Raw genomic sequence first — 21,257 nt, 5'->3', positions numbered from 1 at the left:
CTAGAATTTGCTACTTTTCATGAAGTTACTATATTATATTTTGTACGCACATTATGTACGGCTGTCAATATGGACCCCAAAAGACAGTTTATCATCCAACCAAATACCCAGGTATTTGACTAGTCTGCTTTCCCAGTAGACTAGTATTCCAGGATGCTATCCCAGTAGACTAGTATTCCAGTATGCTATCCCAGTAGACTAGTATTCCAGGATGCTATCCCAGTAGACAAGTATCCCAGTAGACTAGTATTCCAGTTTGCTATCCCAGTAGACTAGCATTCCAGGATGATATATGCTATCCAGTTCCTCGTTGTGTCAGTGGAAGGCCTGGTCTCCAGGATGCTAACTAACCCCAGTAGTTTTGGGCTGGCAGGCCCTTTAAGCTAGCTCCATCTGAACAATACCATACGGAACAGGCCCTTTAAGCTAGCTCCATCTAAACAATACCATACAGTAGCAGGCCCTTTAAGCTAGTTCCATCTAAACAATACCATACAGTAGCAGGCCCTTTAAGTTAGCTCCATCTAAACAATATCATACAGTAGCAGGCCCTTTAAGCTAGCTCCATCTAAACAATACCATACAGTAGCAGGCCCTGTAAGCTAGCTCCATCTAAACAATACCATACAGTAGCAGGCCCTGTAAGCTAGCTCCATCCAGACCGAACCATACAGCAACAGGCCCTGTAAGCTAGCTCCATCTGGGAGTGTACCTATGTTCCCCGGGTCCTATGTTCCCCGCTTTGTATGTGACCGGGGAGCATAGGGAATAATTTTTTAGCGCCGCCTTTTTCGCCAGTGATTCCCCTGTGATTCGTTAGGGTTAGGTTTAGGGTTAACCCTCACCCTAACCCTAAACCTGACCCTAACCCTTTGCACCCGGGGAACATAGGACCTGGGGAACATAGGGATGACCCCCTCCAATCTAGACTGTACCATACAGTAGCAGGCCCTGTAAGCTAGCTCCATCTAGACTGTACCATACAGTAGTTGGCCCTGTAAGATAGCTCCATCTAGACTGTACCATACAGTAGCAGGCCCTGTAAGATAGCTCCATCTAGACTGTACCATACAGTAGCAGGCCCTGTAAGCTAGCAACATCTAGACCGTACCATACTGTGTTGTCCTAGCGTCGGGCATGGGGCTAGTGGGCTCCAAGTATGCTATCTTACAACCATGTGATCACATGCTGTCGGGGCTAAACTTAGTTCCTTGGGCTTCAGATTTCACAGTACCGTCAGTGCCACACTAACTCAGTCCTTCACTGGATTTAACTCAGAGCCTTTTGCTTTGTGGACGTCAGAAGGTAGCTTAATTATAACTGTCAGTACCCCTCTTATTTGGTTCGCCTACATCTCCTTTAAGTGATTTAACTGAGACTTTTCCCTACCGTTCTGGAGTCAAGTGTTCATGTCGTTGAATGGTAACATGCTTATCTATTTTAAAAAGCATCTTTCTGTTTGGTCCTCGTCAAAGAGGGTTTGAGACAGGAACCTCTTCTCCACAGGAGTGACTCTGAGATGAACCATCAGGGCTGTGACCGCACCCCCCAACCAGGATGCTGAGAACACATCAGGTATACACCTTAACTACCAACTCTCACTATCACTAGCCCCAACAGGCTCTAACTAGACTACCACCCCTAACTACCACAGACCCAAACACTAACCTATCAACCCCAACCATCACTACCTCTAACAGGCTTTAGCTAAACTACCAACCCTAATCCTAACTATCACTAACCCTAACACTAAACTTCCAACCCCACCTCTAATTATCACTAACACTAACCTATCAACCCCAACCCTTACCTATCACTGACATGCCCCTAAATATGAATGTAGGATAGTAAATAGTTAGCATCTATACTTTGTGTGTTTTCCAGTCCAGATGTCGGGATTTTCCGTGCGTCGCGGATCTGTGGGCTCAATCAAGGCTCTGTGGGAGGGGAGGATCCTAAAGAACCAAGAGGAGGTTCAGAGACCAAAGCCTAAGGACCAAGACGGCCTGAATAGGTACCTAATAATATTACCCTGAACCTACTCACCTGCTAGAAGTACCTAGACCAGTGTTAGTACCAGACTGGTGTTAGCACCAGACTGGTGTTAGCCCCAGACTGGTAATAGTACCAGACTGTTAATAATACCTATATATAATAATAATAATAACAAATGGATACAGTAACCATGAACTTAACCTAATCCCACAGACTGGTTATAGTATTTTGTGGTGGACTCTATATAGATATAATTCACCATACTGTGTTATTATGTTTATGTTTTCCAATGTAATGTCTCATTCTGTGTTACAGGGATGCTGTCTCTTTAAGATCGTGTGGCTTGTTTGTTGTTCTGCCGGTCGGCGCAATGTTTGAATTTAACGTTCCTATTTCATGTAGGCTGCGCCGTCTAGGCTTCGCCTTATGGGCTTGTATCAGCCCACCCCTCCACGGTAGTGAAGTCAGTGAAGGCCTTCACCGGGGCCTTCAGGGTAGAAGGGTCTCCACCCGCGGCAGTTAAGAAATGCTGAACCGGTGGGAACAGGGGGCACTGGGTAGCCCGCCGGGAGAAAGACTGGGTGCGAAAGCACTCGCCCTGCATTTCATCCGACATGGGGGCAAGAGGCGGGGCTGGCATAGGGATGCCCTTGATGGCCGATAGATCGGCCATCCGGCGTGGCTTCTCCCTGGGGACGACCGTGGCGTTGAAAGCCCTGGAGAGGGAGAACCCGGACGCAGAGACCGCAAAGACGTCGTCCAAGGAGGCGACGTCGTCCACCTCGATGTGGTCGTCGTCGACGTCCGGAACTCCAGCCTCAAAAATGTCGATGGCCTCGGAGAGGTCCACCGACGGCGAGAAGAATAGGTGCCCGGAGAGGAGCCCCTCTTCAGGCTGCGCGTGGCAGGCGGTGCGGGAGGCGGGTGTAATCATGGCAACCGTGGCGTGTTCAGCGCCGAGGCATCTGAAACACGCCAGGGGCCCGTCACCCGGCACCAGGGAACCGGGACAGGAAGCACAATGAGGCCCTGAGAAGGGCCCAGCTCTTAGGGAAGCGCTCCCCAGTGGCCCTGAAAAGGGCAGGTCTGACGCCTCGCCCACACCGCTGCCACAGGGTTCTAGAAGTTTAGTCATGTTGATCAGTAGAATGCTGAAAGAAAAGGGAGGATGAGCGGCGGTATGCGCCACATTATATACACGGTGCCGTGGGAAATGTGGGCGGTGCCCACGTTGATTGGTGCATAGTTGAAATTGTCAGTGCGCGCGAGCACGCGCACGGGACAAGCCCATAAAGTGAAGCCTAGACGGCTATGACTACAATCATAGAACTAGAGTTATAATATCATAACTATCGTTTCAGGTTTTCATTTTCCAGGCGGTCAAGCCATGGGGTGAGGGTTAGACCTGTCAGCCTCCTCGGCCAGTGAACCGCGGTCAGTGATGGTTAAAGCAGCCCGTACCTGAGAAGGGAGTTGACGTAAGAGAGCGGAACTCTGGCCTGTGCTCCCCAAGCAGATCTAACATCCGTCCATAGGTTCACAGGGTCTTCTGTCACCCCTTGCAGAGAAAACAGCCGGCCAGCCCTCTCAGCATCAGAAAGTTTGACTGTCTTTAACAGCGTGGAGTGCCATTTACTTATTAAACCGAAACTGTTAAATTCAAACATCGCACCGCCCGCAGATCAACAAACATATCGCGCAATCTTGAAGAGACAGCGTCCCTTTAACACAGAAAGAGATAGTACATTGGAAAACATGTCAATAAAACAGTATGGGGAATTATATATAGAGAGTCCCGCACAATCTGGATATATTAACCCAGAACCTAACCCCATAGACTGAGTGACGTTTGGGAGAATCGCATCGTTTTGGCCAAACTGAAAGAGAAGTTGGTCAACGAGGACGGACGTCTCATCTTCAGGCTGGAGAAAGAAGAATGGAAGGTTGTAGCCCATCTTTTTCTAATGCTAGTCCTAACAAACCCTTAAATAGAATATCACTATGCCCCACTCTTTTTTAAAGGTCCTAACTAACCCTTAAGTCTCTTCTTCTACTTGCTTTTGGGACTGCTAACTGACAGCTGATACACCGAGACCAGACTCTGATCCTCAGGGGCACTCCCCCCACACCTCCTCTCTATCTCACTCTTTCATAAAGCATAAAAATGCAAAGATTAATAAAAAGAAAAAAAGATATCAGCATATGAATGTATTTGGCATCGTAGGCCAAATAGTATTGACCAATCACGTTTGAGCGGGCTTCGGTTGAATCAAAGTCAACCGTCCGTGGAGCAACAATCATCTGACGACGACTGAGCTTTGATATCTCTTTATGGAGATTAGCTGACATGACGCCTGGACCGGAAACAAAAGATCTAGAGTTTGAGAATCTGTGGAGAAAGGTTGGACTAGTCTAATGGAACAATCCGGTGGTAGTCGTCTGTCCCTCCACCTCTATCGGTACGTCTCAAGTCTCTAATCGGACCGTAAACAACAAGCAGCGCGGTGGGGGAAGGGACGGCCCGGTCTTAATTATCCTGCTGCACTGGACCCCCAGCATATTGCGCCTCAGACTACAAAGCATGGCTCTCAAGATTGAGTAAATTAGTCACTTAATTGTAGGAAAAATTGTATGATCCACCAGGGGATAGCACATTTTTAATGCAAGTTATATTCAATAGGCTGACACAGAAGAAGACATGCATATTATCTCATTTATATTTTAAATCTCATTTCAACATTTGAGTGTAAAAGCAGGTTTGGGGCGAAGGTTATTAGGTGATCCTAACCCTTTTGAGCTGTACACCAATTTAGCTTTTGTTTCCCATAACAGACTTTACCTCAAGCATTAGTACATCTCACTCAAGTTCAGGAATGGCAGATCCACAGAACAGGACTGCAGAGCATTCCTAATTTCATCTGCAGATTTGAACATGTGGTTGTGCTTGACCTGTCCCGCAATGCCATCAACGTGATTCCAAGAGAGATTGGTATGTTTAACTTCACTCCTTTGAAACATTAGGACAGTATTATAGAAATCATGAAGTTCATATTTCAGTTATATTCATGGTTAGTGGTTAGGGATAGGCTTGAATCATGGGCCACCAAAATCTTTAAACGGATGTTGAAATACCATAATGGCAACCAGTATTTATTAAATATAGTTCACAGCATTAGCAGACCTGCAGAATGTAAACTAATAAAGTTATAGTCCTTCAACGTATGAACAAACAAAACTTTGTCATTTCAATTCATGTTCCACCTCATTAACCATATCCTTGAGTCCTACATTTTTCTTTACCATTGAAGGCTTGTTCTATCTACATCCAGGTGAGATGAGGCGCTTACGCGAGTTGCTGCTAAGTTACAACCAACTAAAAGACATTCCTGAGGAACTTGGTCGTTGTGAAAATCTGGAGAGACTGGAGTTGGCGATGAATGGAAACCTCAGTGATTTGCCCTCCGAGGTAGGATTAACCCTAACCCTAACCCTAACCTAACCCTAGCATCCTAAGACTCTAACCTAACCCTATTCCCCTAAGACTTTAACCTCACCCTTGTCCCCTAAGACTCTCTAACCTAACCCTATGACTCTAATCTAACCGTAATAGCCGAAATCCTAGCACCCTAATCCTAGGACCCAGTGGCGGCTGGTGGAATTTATTTGAGGGGGGGCTGAACGTTTGCATTCCAAACCCAAAAAGGGGGGTCTGGGGGCATCCTCCCCCACAAGTTTTTTTTGGTGATTTTCACAAACAAACGAAGCATTTTGGTGCATTCTGACAAAATAGTAAAGGCAAAAAAAGAACATTCTCTCTCGGCCAAGCCATTGTGTTGGTAAACGTCACTCATAAATATATCTACAGTCTGCATTAGTATGCATTTAGACAAATACAATGAAATATGAATTCCACAAAATTCATGTAAATCTGCAAACTTTTGTGTGTGGTTGTTGAAGACACACTTAAGGCATGATATCATACCAACATAGGTTTGCAGAGGACTACATACAGTACAATATGCACACTGAAGGCCTGATGCCACCATAGGTTTGCAGAGGACTATATACAGTATGTACACTGCATAGGTTTGCAAAGGACTATATACAATATGAACACTGAAGGCCTGAAGCAACCATAGGTTTGCCGAGAACTATATACAGTATGTACACTGAATAGGTTTACAGAGGACTGTATACAATATGCACACTGAAGGCCTGATGCCACCATGTTTGCAGAGAACTATATACAGTATGTACACTGAATAGGTTTGCAGAGGACTATATACAATATGCACAATGAAGGCCTGGTCCCACCATAGGTTTGCAGAGAACTATATACAGTACGGGGTGGGGGGAGGTTGTGAGGGTCTGCAACCAGTGTCCATCTCAAGGGAAATACATATAGGCTAGTGGAATAAATAGAAGTTGCTTACCTCTAGCATGGCTAGCTTCACACAGTTGTTCATATGCACTCTTGCTCGCTTGTGTTTATTTGATCCGTTCTGACAGAATGTGTCATTCCTCTTACGTCAGGTCTGTGTCCAAGAACTATCACACGCACTTGTTTTAAAAAGTATACAAGGAAAGCAGAAAAATTGCATTGGCATACCCAGAGCTAGTTAGCCAAGCCTGAACCAAACTCTGGAAAAACTTCTCTTGTAGGCTCTATCGTTTTCTCTTGCTTGTTGGGTTACGTTCACTTCTGGCTTTTCTGCTCCGAGTTCTTTTACTAGCTGAACTCACAGGGAAACAGTGGAAGCAGTACTCAAAGTCGCCATCTTGCTGATCTCTGAGGTAATGGCAAATGCGCGGTTACGCGCAGTGGACGGTGCACTGCGCTTGGGGCTATATCTCGAGCGCCCCAAAGCCATACAATTCGACGACGCTGATTGGCGAAATTATGTACTTTTCTGCCTAGCAACGGGGGAACCATTGGCTAATAATTCAGGCACGTGGGGCTGAGCGAAAAGCGCCCCACGGAAGACATCTGCTTCACCAAAATGAACGTTGAACATGTCAGTGAATGAAGATTTAATCATGGGGGATTCTAAAGATATTCTAAAGTAAATGAATTACTCGAATGCAATTAAAATAGATGAATTCTCAAAATGAGAAAATATATATAAATATATTTAAAAAAGAAAAGATGGCTGGTCGGCGGGAGGGCGGCGCCCCAGCGCCCTCTATAGGCGAGCCGCCACTGCTAGGACCCTAACATCAATGAAGCCATCTACACACTTTTTGAAATCAGAATATGATATAGCAGCAATCGACCCAAACCTAATCTAATAAGAAATCATATTGTACATATTGTACAACTACTTAATGTTAGGTCTCTTAATAACAAATCATTTTTAGTTAATGATTTTATTACCACCTCTAAACTGGATTTTATGTTTTTAACTGAAACATGGCTGGAACAAAATAACAGTGCAACCGTTCTGATAGAGACAGCTCCTCCCAACTATAACTTTTTTGATGCATGTAGATCTGGAAAAAGAGGTGGAGGGGTTGCTGTTATATTTAAAAATGTTTTTCAGGGGAAACAGATGTTATTTTGTTATTTCGTTATTTTCCATCATTCGAATACCTTTGTGCTGTATTGAAATGCTCCCCCAGAGTTCTCCTATTAATTATTTACAGGCCACCCACATACTCTGCAAATTTTTTCGATGAATTATTGTCTAGCATCTCCACAGACTTTGACTGTCTAGTTATAACTGGTGACTTCAATTTTCATACTGATGATTTGAATGACAAGTGTGCAAAAAAACTTTTTACCATTTTGGACACATTTGAACTGTCCCAACATGTGAAAGAGACTACTCATTGTAAGGGGCACACTCTAGACCTGGGCCTCAATGTTTCTGATCTCTCTGTGACTGATCCTTCCTTGTCTGACCACTTTTGTGTTTTCTTTAATATATCTTTTATTCCCGACATACAGACAAAATCAAATACTGTCAAAAAACGGTATATCAATGAAGAATCTTATGTACTTTTTAGAAAGGCCATCTCCTTACTACCACCTCTCAACCCATGTTCTGCTGATGATCTTGTAGAAAACTTTAATTTGAAAATTTTGAAAGTCATGGATGTCATTGCACCTTATAAGGTTAAAATGATTTCTGGAAAGCAAAAGGCACCCTGGAGAAAAGCTGCTTCTGTAACAGCACAGAAAAAGAATGCAGGAAGGTTGAACGCATCTGGCGTAAAACAAAACTTCATATTCACCATGATATCTACAAAGAGAGCCTCTGTGCCTACAATTCAGACTTAAAAAGTGCTAGAGAAACATTTTTCTCCAATATCATTAAAACCAATACTAATAATGCAAAAACCCTATTTGCAACTGTTGACAGACTGACCAACCCCCCAACACAAATTCCACCTGATCTCCATTCCACGCAGAAATGCAATGAGTTTGCAGCTTTTTATACTGATAAAATTGAAGGCATCAGACGCGCCATCAATATCTCCACTTCAAACAAAAATGTTGGACTACCACCCTGTTCAGGCAAAAGTAACGTGGCAGGGATGGCATGCTTTAATGTTATCGACTCTAAAACTCTTGTGGAAACTGTTACACAACTAAAGCCATCCACCTGTTGCCTTGATTCTTTACCTACCAACCTCTTTAAGAATGTTTTTGACTGCCTAGCAATAGACATATTGCAGATAGTTAACAACTCTCTCCAGTCAGGCAACTTCCCAAAAGCCCTGAAAACTGCAGTTATTAAACCCCTTTTAAAAAAAGCGGAGCCAGATACCTCTATTATTAACAACTACAGACCAATATCAAATCTACCCTTCATAAGTAAAATCATTGAGAAAGTTGTCCTCCAGCAACTTAATCACTTCCTGGCATCAACTGGTTGTTATGACACCTTCCAATCAGGATTTCGACCCCTGCACAGCACTGAGACCGCCCTCATTAAAGTTGCAAACGACATCCGTCTTAACACAGACTCTGGCAAAACCTCAATACTAATGCTACTAGACCTCAGTGCTGCATTCGACACTGTAGACCATACAATACTTTTGGACAGGTTAGAAAACTGGGTGGGGCTTTCAGGCACAGTCTTAAATTGGTTCAGATCCTACCTACAAAATAGGAACTACTTTGTTTTCCATTGGCGACTTTGTATCAGAATCAACCAACGTGATGTGTGGAGTCCCACAAGGTTCGATCTTAGGACCCTCTTTATTCAACATCTACATGCTCCCACTAGGGCAAATCATGCATAATAACAATATTGACCATCATTGCTATGCTGATGACACGCAAATCTATGTATCGCTATCACCAAATGACTATCGGCCCATAGATCTGCTGTGCCAGTGCATTGAGCAAGTGAAAGACTGGATGTGCCGAAATTTCCTTCAGCTAAATGAGGATAAAACAGAGATAATTGTATTTGGTGCTAAAACGGAAAGGCTTAAAGTAACCCAACACCTTCACTCTCTGTCCCTGAAAACCTCAATCAAAGCCAGAAATCTAGGGGTTATCATGGATTCTGATTTACACACACAAATCAGTTACAAAATCTGCATATTATCACCTTAAAAATGTAGCAAGACTTAGAGGGCTCATGTCCACCGAAGACTTACAAAAACTTGTACATGCCTTTATCACTGGTAAGCTTGATTACTGCTATGGTCTCCTTACAGGTCTTCCAAAACAAACTCTAAGGAAGCTTCAGCTTGTTCAGAATGCTGCTGCTAGAGTTTTAACAAAGACCAAAAAAATTGAACATATTACACCAATTCTTAAATCGTTACATTGGCTTCCTGTAGGTCAGAGAATTGATTTTAAAATCATGTTGCTAACCTATAAATCCCTACATGGTTTAGGCCCAACATATTGTAACTGATATGCTTCCACTACATAAGCCTTCTAGAACACTAAGATCTTCTGAGACCAATCTGTTAATTATCCCCAGAGTAAACACGAAACATGGGAAAGCAGGATTTAGTTACTATGCAACAAATAGCTGGAATAAACTCCCTGAGGATTTAAGACTTGCCCCAACTCTGAGCACCTTTAAAACAAGATTGAAGACTTTTATGTTTGCTTTAGCTTTCTGCTAAATCTTAAATACTTTACCTTTATTTTACTAAAATGCCTTTTTAACTTTCCCTTTATTTTCTATTTTTACCAGAAAAATACATGATCTGATACCAGAGAGAAAGGTTGTATAAGGGTTAGAGTCCTGAGTTTGTTTGTTTGTTTGTATGAGGGTTAGAGTCTTGAGTTTGTATTTGTGTAAGGGTTAGAGTCCTGAGTTTGTATTTGTATAAGGGTTAGAGTCCTGAGTTTGTTTGTATAAGGGTTAGAGTCCTGAGTTTGTTTGTATAAGGGTTAGAGTCCTGAGTTTGTGTCCAAGTTCTGTCTGGGTTAGAGTCCTAGAATCTGGATTGGAGTTCCAGAGAAAGGACCAAGTTCCTTTAGGTCGGGTTGTAGTCCCGACTTGGGTTCCAGAGAGACTGTTGATCTGATCTTAAATACATTGCACTTTCAATTTTACTTACTAAAAAGCCTTTTTAACTTTCAATTTAATTTTCTCTTAAATACATTGCACTTTCTATTTTACTCATTTCTTGCATATGTTTTCTTTTACTTATCTATTATTTTATTTTATTGTATGACAATGTTTATATGTGAAGCACTTTGAGTCTGCCTTGTGTATGAAAAGTGCTATATAAATAAAGTTGCCTTGCCTTGCCTTTTTGCCAACATGACACATTGCTCTACACTGCCTGCTGATGCCTGAATGTGTTGTCTGCAGCTCAGCCAACTAAAGAAGCTCTGCTACCTGGACCTGTCCATGAACCGCTTCCTGAGCCTCCCCGAGTGCGTGGTGGGCCTGGCCGGGCTGCAGTGGCTGGACATGGGAGGGAACCACCTGCAGGGTTTACCTGCAGATATCCACAGGTCACTACACACTACCTGATATTAGACAATGTCATCTGAATGTACTACAGTGAGGGTACAGTGCGCCCTAACAATGAATCCCCCGCCCCCTCCCTTGTCCTTCAATTTGGGAAGATGTTTGGTTTAATTTAGCTTGTTTCGTATATTTAAATTAATTAATTAAGGGCACCACCAGAGGGCGCCCCCGACACATTAGCCGCCCTAGGCGATCGCCCTGGTCGCCGGCCCAGTATCGGGAAAACAAGCCCAGACATCTTGCTTCGCCCTGAAGGGGATTATTTTAATGACCAGCGACGTTCCATACATTATCCCGCTTATTAGACGGCTACTTGCCTTTGTACAATTACCATTCGTAGTGTCGATCAGTAGAGAAGTAGTCCGCCAAAGACGTTGACGTCGCTTAGCAACCGAATACGCTGGGGTTGATAATTTACGTGTTATCAAAGACGTGAATGAGAGGCAAAAAAATCAAATTTCTTTGACAGCTGTCATTATGGTTAGCAACTGTCATTATCAAAGAATAATTCTCAGCCGGAAGTTGTGAAGGCCCATCCAAGTGAACGGAGCGTTCCAAAGCATTCAGAAGAGCTGTGTTATAAACTAATGTAATTGTTAGTAAGGAATGTTACATGAATTTATCATATGAATTACAGAATGTTATTAGGTGAGGGCTTCAAGCATTGCTCACCTGTTGTTCTTCTTAGGCTTTCCTTCTTTCCTTCTATCTTATTTTCTTCAAATGTGGGACCCTACTCCTTCCACAATCTTTCATCTAGAGACATTGCGCGTTTATTTTTAACTATGTTCATATTAGCTTGGAAACGTGCGCTACATATATGTTTATTTCGTTTTTCAATTACTTCAGACTTTGCATCTTGGTCAATTTTTAACCGTTGACCTTCAATATCATTTTAACTTTTTTAAAAATCAATTTAATTTCATACCCACTTCTAGAATGTTATATTGATGTTATTACAGAATTCTATATGAATTTTATTACAGAATGTTGTATGGATGTATATGGATGTTATTATAGAATATTATATGAATGCTATATATATGTTATTACATAATTTCCTATGGATGTTATTACAGAACGTTATATGGATGTTATATGTATGTTGTTACATAATATTGCATGGATTGTATATGGATGTTATTATAGAATGGGGAACCTTCACACCCTGTGGCTGCAGAGGAATGAACTGAAAGAGCTCCCTGAGAATCTGAGTCTCCTGCAGAGTCTGGAGACGCTGGTCCTCAGCAACAACAGACTGAGAGACATCCCTGCCCAGATGGAAGGAATGGCAAACCTGAGGTCAGCATTTCACCTCTTCCACCTCCGGATCTATTGGACCAATATGTAATTAAATACAGACCCTAGTGACCCCAATAGACCCTAGCCCTAGAGACCCCACTATAGACCCTGACCCCTACTGGTAAATACAATATAAAGATGGACCGTTTACTGCAGCTTTTATCAAAATACAATGGGTTTAATAGAGAATTTAATACATGCTTCTTGTTACAGATTTGTGAACTTTCGGGACAATCCCCTCACATTGGATGTGGTGCTCTTTAACAAGACCCAGCAAGAGGAGGGAGAAGACGAAGACAGAGAGATGTTTGGGCGTGAATTCATGCACATGTACATCCAGGAAGCCCGCAGGAGAGACATGATGTCGTCAACGTGACTCTAAAGCCAGTATCCCAATGTTACCTTCACTTAAGACGTATTCGTGCTCCGGTTTACGTCAGTAGTTTACGGATAGCTTTGATGTTCTAATAAAATTAAAAAGTAGAATGAATATGGATAATAAAATAACAGTTCTCTATTAAAATGTTATATTATTATGGTATCAAACTGAAAGCTAACAGGAATACCATAGCAAGAAGATTATCAACCTTCTCCTTTGCTGAATTGCTTTTGTCAATTAAGTTACAAAGAAATCGTTTATACCAGGTCCAGACTCCAAATCAACGAAAAATGTTTATAAAACGGTCTGTTAAAAAAAAATAAAGCTCATCTCAAATAGCTCAAACGTAAAATTAATGTTATCATCTCATCACTGATAAAGGAACCGTTGGTAATGTACAAAGTAAGGCTCCACTAGAGATGTCATTCTCTGGAGGCTCCCCTGGTACTCTCCTCGTCGTCAGCGGGCTGAGGGGGCACGGCGGTCAGCAGGACATTCTCCAGCGTGGTCTGTGGTGTTGTGTAGTACTGGAGTTTGGTCATGAAGCCTTTGCTCTGCAGGTAACAGACTCGGCCATGGTCAATGAGCCTCTTGCAGAGACGACCGACACGACCCCGCTCCTCTGCAGACAGCACCCTGCAACAACATGTTACAGTCAGACCTGCACCCTGCAACAACATGTTACAGTCAGACCTGCACCCTGCAACAACATGTTACAGTCAGACCTGCACCCTGCAACAACATGTTACAGTCAGACCTGCACCCTGCCAACAACATGTTACAGTCAGACCTGCACCCTGCAACAACATGTTACAGTCAGACCTGCACCCTGCAACAACATGTTACAGTCAGACCTGCACCCTGCAACAACATGTTACAGTCAGACCTGCACCCTGCAACAACATGTTACAGTCAGACCTGCACCCTGCAACAACATGTTACAGTCAGACCTGCACCCTGCCAACAACATGTTACAGTCAGACCTGCACCCTGCAACAACATGTTAGTCAGACCTGCACCCTGCCAACAACATGTTACAGTCAGACCTGCACCCTGCAACAACATGTTAGTCAGACCCTCACTCTACAACAACATGTTACAGTCAGACCTGCACCCTGCCAACAACATGTTACAGTCATACCTGCACCCTGCCAACAACATGTTACAGTCAGACCTGCACCCTGCAACAACATGTTACAGTCAGACCTGCACCCTGCCAACAACATGTTACAGTCAGACCTGCACCCTGCAACAACATGTTAGTCAGACCCTCACTCTACAACAACATGTTACAGTCAGACCTGCACCCTGCCAACAACATGTTACAGTCATACCTGCACCCTGCCAACAACATGTTACAGTCAGACCTGCACCCTGCAACAACATGTTACAGCCAGACCTGCACCCTGCCAACAACATGTTACAGTCAGACCTGCACCCTGCCAACAACATGTTACAGTCAGACCTGCACCCTGCCAACAACATGTTACAGTCAGACCTGCACCCTGCAACAACATGTTACAGTCAGACCTGCACCCTGCCAACAACATGTTACAGTCAGACCTGCTCCCTGCAACAACATGTTAGTCAGACCCTCACTCTACAACAACATGTTACAGTCAGACCTGCACCCTGCCAACAACATGTTACAGTCATACCTGCACCCTGCCAACAACATGTTACAGTCAGACCTGCACCCTGCAACAACATGTTACAGCCAGACCTGCACCCTGCCAACATGTTACAGTCAGACCTGCACCCTGCCAACAACATGTTACAGTCAGACCTGCACCCTGCCAACAACATGTTACAGTCAGACCTGCACCCTGCAACAACATGTTACAGTCAGACCTGCACCCTGCAACAACATGTTACAGTCAGACCTGCACCCTGCAACAACATGTTACAGTCAGACCTGCACCCTGCAACAACATGTTAGTCAGACCCTCACCTTGCCAACAACATGTTAGTCAGACCCTCACTCTGGCTTGGTTGAAGGTAGACCTGAGTAGAACTGTCCCACACACCCCCAATACACTGCTGCCCGCAATTAGTCAACGACACCCCATGACTACTGCATCCTACTCTTGTTTGTTTCAAGATGAACCAGTCGGAAGCAAGGCCACAGAGATAGAACTCCAGGTGTCATTCAGCCGGGACCTTCACCCTATTGGACCACACCTTCCTCTGGCCTTAAAGATCTCCTATTCTGCTACTTTTCTTAATTTCTTATTAATGACTCCTATAGAGCAACCTGACATGAATCACAGCACAAAAAACGATGTCGGGATTTTCGGGAAACTCTTCCTCTCATCTGGGCGCCCCCCTCCTGCCAACCCCACTCTGTTGTGATTGGTTACCTTCCGGAAGAGCATGTTGCAGCATTACCATACATGGAAAATCTGGATTGTTCTACGTAGACAAATCCCGGAAATTTGAATGGCGTGTGAATGGCGACCGGCGTCCCTAGTGTTTAGCGCTCTGCACAGCCACCCCAGACGGTCAGCAGGGAATACGTCTAAATGCATGTGCGTCATTACTTGACACTATAGTATGGTTAAACATGACTATAAATTATTATAACAACGTTTATAGATCATAAAAGTCGAAAAAGCATAATAGGTGCTCTTTAAGGCCGGCTTTAAGGTCTAAGGACAATGATTCCCTATTTAGACATTGTGGATCTTGTTGAAAATGTTATATTCTAGCTTTTGTTTTATTGAAGACATATGCGGTGATGTGAAGTACGATAAGTAATACCCATTCAAGATGTCTTTGTCCGATGGTTCAACGTCTCCATCATGATCTCTGCTTTGGTCGTCAGGACAACCGTTGCATGTCGCCCAACTCGACATCCGCCGGAAAGCCTCGAACTCGGACGCCCCCAAACCGTTCTCTCTGAAGAACTGCTTCCCCACGTAGGGCCTCCAGGCACAGCGGTGGTGGCAGCACAAGGCGATGGCCACTCCACACACATCCGCCCTGCTGGGTGGTGCTGGGTGGTGGCTGGGTGGTGCTGGCCGGGGGCTGGGTGGTGCTGGGTGGTGGCTGGGTGGTGCTGGCTCTTCCTGGTATCGGCTGCGTTTACAGGGCGGTGCGGTTTCCGAGGCAACGCCCTCAAACAAACAGCGGAGGGCGAGGTCTGCTCAGAGGACAGGACCAAACGTTTCCTCACTCATTGTTACAAGACACAAAACGGATTGACCGCATCACACCATGATGGTAATGCCAACATGAGGAACTCACCGGTTGCAGAACCACACAGGTGCTTCCCAACTCCGACCAGACGGACCCTAGTCTCCATGAGGAGGGGGACTCGACCTGCAAGTCATACAAGAACCATCGCTCAACCTACAAGTCATACCAGAACCATCGCTCGACCTGCAAGTCATACAAGAACCATCGCTCAACCTACAAGTCATACCAGAACCATCGCTCAACCTACAAGTCATACCAGAACCATCGCTCAACTTGCAAGTCATACCAGAACCATCGCTCAACCTGCAAGTCATACCACAACCATCGCTCAACCTACAAGTCATACCAGAACCATCGCTCAACCTACGAGTCAAACCAGAACCATCGCTCAACCTACAAGTCATACCAGAACCATCGCTCAACCTACGAGTCATACCAGAACCATCACTCAACCTACAAGTCATACCAGAACCATCACTTAACCTACAAGTCATACGAGAACCATCGCTCAACCTACGAGTCCTACCACGACCATCGCTCAACCTACAAGTCATACCAGTCATCACTCAACCTACAAGTCATACCACAACCTACAAGTCATACCAGAACCATCGCTCAACCTACAAGTCATACCAGAACCATCACTCAACCTACAGGTCATACCAGAACCATCGCTCAACCTACAAGTCATACCAGAACCATCACTTGACCCAAAAGTCATACCACAGTCATCACTTGACCTCCAAGTCATACCAGTCATCACTCGACCTCCAAGTCATCACTCGACCTCCAAGTCATACCAGCCATCACTTGACGTAAAAGTCATACCACAGTCATCACATCACTCGACCTACAAATCGTACAACAGAAACGTCATAACATTCACTTTTGTGAGAAATTAGAGAAGGGTACGGGTTAGGGTATGGGTTAGGGTTCGAGACCCAGCGAATCCCTACCTAGATCCAGATGCTGGATGTCCACCTGCAGACGCTCAAATCTACCATCAGCTTGTTGGTGTTTTCCATCCACCTGCAAACAGTCATATATATATGGTTTATAATATATAATCATTAAATAATACTTCTCTCTGTATTATATGCCATGAACAAAGCCATAGTCGCTTTGTGTAATACAGCATCACTAAACCTCACCCCAGCTGACGATAAGAACGAGATCAAAAGAGGAATACTTGAACTACAAGAGATGGCTTCAAACCTTGAAGCGTGTGCTGGATCTCTCCACCAGGAGGAAGTGATGGTCGTTGTGTCCCTTCACGGCTTCATGGATCCAGTGAGATAGTTTGCCCTTCCCAGCTCCAAACTCAACAAAACATCTGTTGGATCCCAGCAATCCAATCTCCTCCATGTTTCCTAATATGGATGCCTGTTAGATTTGTTCAATATGAGGGTTTAGGGTTAATTAACCCTAGTTAGTTAACCAACTAAGGTAAGTGGGTTAAGCTTAATAATGGATAACAGGTTTAAGTACGGTAATACCTGTTGCTTCAAGTGTTTCAATGCAGAGTCGCCGTTGTTTGGATCGTCAAGTTGTTCTGTCAGAACAGGATGGGACAAAATGCTGTCCTCCAGCTTCTCCCCAAGAGCTACAAGTTACCAGAAGCTAGTTAGTTAGTTAGACTCAGACTGTTGTTTTTATTATTGCTGTTAATGGCTCCCCTATCAGCCAGAGCTTACTGCTCTGTGGATCATCTACACCACTCATCATCCTTGGTTCCTTTCATTTCTATGTTCATCATCTCATCAAGAAGACACACTGAGGGTGCACTCACACTAGGCCATCTGGCCGTGGCTGTCGGCCGTTTTCACACCTAACCGTGCTCAAATGGCCCCATTGTTCTCTGGCCTGAACTCACACTAGGCCATCTGGCCGTGGCCGTTGGCCGTCGCAACTGCGGCCTGGCCACGGTAGGCTCTTGTACATACGTCATCACGTGGAAAGTAACACATCATCACCAAGCGTCCGCTGCATGGGCCATAATAAAGTCTTCCGCCAGTCAGAGTTTTAACAACAATGGACAACAACACATATAACACAGTTCGCACTTTGCTGAGTCTGTTGCTTATTTGGATATATGTTTACCGTTTAATGGAAAAGAAGGCTCGTCGCCTTTATTATGTCCGTGGTCGTCGCATGGACTATACGTCATCCAGCTCAGGTTGCGTAGCCGTGCGTGTGCGCGTGTCGGCTCATTAGCATCTGTACCGTAGCGGCCCGTGCCGTAGCAGCACACCTCTCCCAAGTGGCCAAATTGGCCTGGCCTGGCCAGACTGGCCACACTCACACTGGCAGATTTGAGCACGGTTAGGTGTGAAAACGGCCACGGCCACTGCCAGATGGCCTAGTGTGAGTGCACCCTGAAGTCCACCCCATTATCCCCAACCGGAAAACAAACAATGCCCTAACCCTAACAATAGTTTATCACAGCCTCTAAGCAGACCTTACCCTAACCTAACCCTATCCTGACCTCAACCCAATCCTCCAAGCAGTCCTAACTTCTCTAACCCTAACCTCTCTCACCTTTCTAATCCTAACCTGTCTAACCTCTCTAACCCTAACCCTTATATTCTCTAACCCTAACCCGACCTATACCTAAACCTCCAAGCAGTCCTAACCTCTCTAAACCTATAATAATAATAATAATGGAATTTATACAGTGCTTTTGAAGTCCCAAAAGCGCTTTACAAGTCCACCACCAGGGTATAGCACCCACTTTGGTGATGCACAGCAGCCAATCTGTGCCAGAACTCTCACCACATACCAGCTTTAGGTGGAGAGTGACGGAATTAAAGAAGCAGCAAATTATACAGGGGGATGATCAGGGGGCCAGATTGAATGAGCCTGGTTGGGTAGTTTTAGCCAGAACACCGGGGAATCCCCTAATCTTTGCTTCAAGTGTCCTGGGATCTTTTATGACCTCAGTGAGTCAGTGATGTTAAGGCTAGAGGGAAGAGTGCCACCTACTGGCCACCAACCGACACCACTTCCAGCAGCCACTCATTGTACCCAGTTGGTCTCACAGCAAGGAGTCAACTCTCATCTCACAGCAAGGAGTCAACTCTCATCTCACAGCAGGGAGTCAACTCTCATCTCACAGAAGAGGGTCAAGTTAAGTCCCAAGTCCAGACTTTTCAGCATTTTGTCCGAGTTTCAAGTCTCAAGATCTTCCACACCCCAAATATACTGTTAGTAGCAGTAGTAGTAGCAGAAGCAGTGGTATCAGTAGTAGTAGTGGTAACAATAGTAGTAGTGGTAGCAGTGGTAGTAGTGGTAATAGTAGCAGTAGTAGTGGTAGTAGTAGTGGTAGCAGTAGTAGTAGTGGTAGCAGTAGTAGTAGTGGTAGCAGTGGTAGTAGTGGTAATAGTAGCAGTAGTAGTGGTAGTAGTAGTGGTAGCAGTAGTAGTAGTAGTAGTAATAGTAGCAGTAGCGGTAGTGGTAGTGGTAGTCGGGTTAGTAGTAAAAATAATTAACATGCCTACCTTTAGCGGCTGCCTTTAGCTTCTCCAGGTGTGAGTCTAGCGCTGCTTTGCTGCGATGTCCCAAAGCCTAAAATTATGAATTTATTTCCACAATATATAACATTCTACATAATGTAAAACATTCTACATTATTATCATCCATTTCAACAGGATACAGCCAGCGACATTCCACTGAAAAGGCCAACATCACAATGTATAACAAAATAACCTGTTTGTATAACCTGTATGTATAACGTATGTATATCTGTTTATATAACCTCTATGTATAACCTGTATGACTAACCCGTTTGTATAACGCGTTTGTATAACCCGTATGTATAAATGTATAACCCGCATGTATAACCCGTATGTATAACCCGTATATATAAACCGTATGTACAACCTGTATATTAATAATATAAGGTTATTAACCTAATATACAATCCATGTCGCTTTAATTAGTGTTACGTTCATTATCTCTTATATACTATACATTATATCGATATTTACTAATCAGTACCTGGTCCTCCAATGTCTCTTCGTCCCCGGACCCAGCGTTGATGTTTTGTTCATAATATACCTGAAGTCAAATGTTCAAAGCATGAATTAATAACAATGGAAACCATTTCAATCTTTCAAATAATCAATTACATTTCAAATTCCACTTACAGGTTTGGGTTTTTCCCTGGAGTTGCACTTTTGTAGATGTTTCGATAGTTGCTCCTCAAATACCGTGCTGCGCATCAGAGAAACAGACGAGTCCACAACTGATTTATTCACAGAATATGAATGCAAACTGCATTATATATTCATAGAATACATTAATATGAACTGCGGGTCAGAGTTAGGTCCTTACTGTTTTGGATCCAGCGGACAGGGTATCCTTCGCCTAGAGTTTCCATTCTCCTGAACAGAAAACTGAATCAGGCTACACCACAACAAAACTGAAAAGACATCCGAGGACAGACATGTGTTTAAGACAAATAGTTGTTCTGATAAGTAAAGCTTATAGCACTCAGGAAAATCGTCATATATATGTATTGCAGGATTTAAAAGGCTTATTTTACTTGATGTGGGTCCTTTCACTATTTCAAGCACTTAAGCTTTTCTGTTCCAGCTTAATAGATAAGAGGATAAGAAAGCATCTCACCACGTGATGTTATAGTTTGTAGATTAAATTATATATTATATATATATTATTAGAATATATAAATTATTATATAAATAATCTTAGCAGGTCAGCATGTTCTCCACAATTTCCACTTCCAATATGAATGTGTATCATTATTATTTATTATATTTTATTCAGTGTAATGAATAAAATATATTATATATTATTATCTATATATTATATATATGATATTACATGATATGATTATATATATATATATATATCTTACCACGTCAGCATGCTCTCCACAATAAGAGTTTCCAGTCCTAACGATCATTTTACAAAACCGTCTTTTCCTCTCCACGAAGAATCCACATCTCCCAGGAATAGGAGAGACTCCTCCGACTGACATGATTGACTGAGGTTATGCTAGTTATACTTAGGCGGCGTTGTAGTTTATAGGATTAGATGTGCTTTAAATGATAGAATATGATAAAGTAAATAAAGTCTGATTCTACATCCGCGTTGCACAAGGCACTGCTCTTCTTCCTCTGGACCCATCATGGAGGAAAGGTTATAGCGCCCCCTGCTGGACTGACTCGAACAGCATCCTATCTACATTCATTGAGTCTGTCTCGGGAATGAAAAGTGCGATATCAAAAAAGTTGCCTTGCCTATATCTAATGATAGGTTGGGAATATATTGATCTCTCTCTCTCTCTCTCTCTCTCTCTCTCTCTCTCTCTCTCTCTCTCTCTCTCTCTCTCTCTCTCTCTCTCTCTCTCTCTCTCTCTCTCTCTCATTATATATATATATATATATATAAAACTTGCATAAAAAATGAAT

At 43.6% G+C, this 21,257-nt stretch overlaps 2 protein-coding genes across 7 annotated transcripts; one reads left to right on the top strand and one right to left on the bottom strand.

Annotated features, from left to right (window-relative positions):
• Nucleotides 1–1,096: 1,096 nt before the first annotated feature.
• Nucleotides 1,097–12,893, top strand: lrrc39 (leucine rich repeat containing 39). Of its 5 annotated transcripts, none has more exons than XM_060068087.1 (9): nucleotides 1,097–1,305; nucleotides 1,507–1,575; nucleotides 1,885–2,014; nucleotides 3,833–3,938; nucleotides 4,828–4,984; nucleotides 5,304–5,461; nucleotides 10,785–10,930; nucleotides 12,096–12,248; nucleotides 12,462–12,893. In XM_060068087.1, exons 3-9 carry the CDS (start codon nucleotides 1,890–1,892, stop codon nucleotides 12,622–12,624), a joined length of 1,008 nt encoding a protein of 335 aa, XP_059924070.1. In that variant the 5' UTR covers nucleotides 1,097–1,305; nucleotides 1,507–1,575; nucleotides 1,885–1,889; the 3' UTR covers nucleotides 12,625–12,893. The 5 variants fall into 5 exon arrangements, with proteins under 5 accessions (XP_059924070.1, XP_059924069.1, XP_059924071.1 ...); XM_060068086.1 differs by having other exon boundaries at nucleotides 1,098–1,305; nucleotides 1,476–1,575; XM_060068088.1 differs by having other exon boundaries at nucleotides 1,218–1,305; nucleotides 1,449–1,575.
• On the bottom strand, nucleotides 12,406–20,983 carry trmt13 (tRNA methyltransferase 13 homolog). Of its 2 annotated transcripts, none has more exons than XM_060068084.1 (11): nucleotides 20,702–20,983; nucleotides 20,158–20,207; nucleotides 19,971–20,037; nucleotides 19,817–19,881; nucleotides 19,323–19,390; nucleotides 17,322–17,428; nucleotides 17,041–17,208; nucleotides 16,782–16,854; nucleotides 15,874–15,948; nucleotides 15,388–15,769; nucleotides 12,406–13,263 (listed from the first exon to the last, which is right to left on the bottom strand). In XM_060068084.1, the coding sequence occupies exons 1-11, from the start codon at nucleotides 20,822–20,824 to the stop codon at nucleotides 13,050–13,052; spliced, it is 1,392 nt and encodes a 463-aa protein (XP_059924067.1). In that variant the 5' UTR covers nucleotides 20,825–20,983; the 3' UTR covers nucleotides 12,406–13,049. The 2 variants fall into 2 exon arrangements, with proteins under 2 accessions (XP_059924067.1, XP_059924068.1); XM_060068085.1 differs by having other exon boundaries at nucleotides 19,323–19,389; nucleotides 19,822–19,881.
• Between the last annotated feature and the right edge of the window lie 274 nt (nucleotides 20,984–21,257).

This window comes from Gadus macrocephalus, chromosome 12 (genome assembly GCF_031168955.1).
Source record: "Gadus macrocephalus chromosome 12, ASM3116895v1".
Lineage (NCBI taxonomy): Eukaryota > Metazoa > Chordata > Actinopteri > Gadiformes > Gadidae > Gadus > Gadus macrocephalus.
This window is presented reverse-complemented; position numbering and strand designations above follow the sequence as displayed.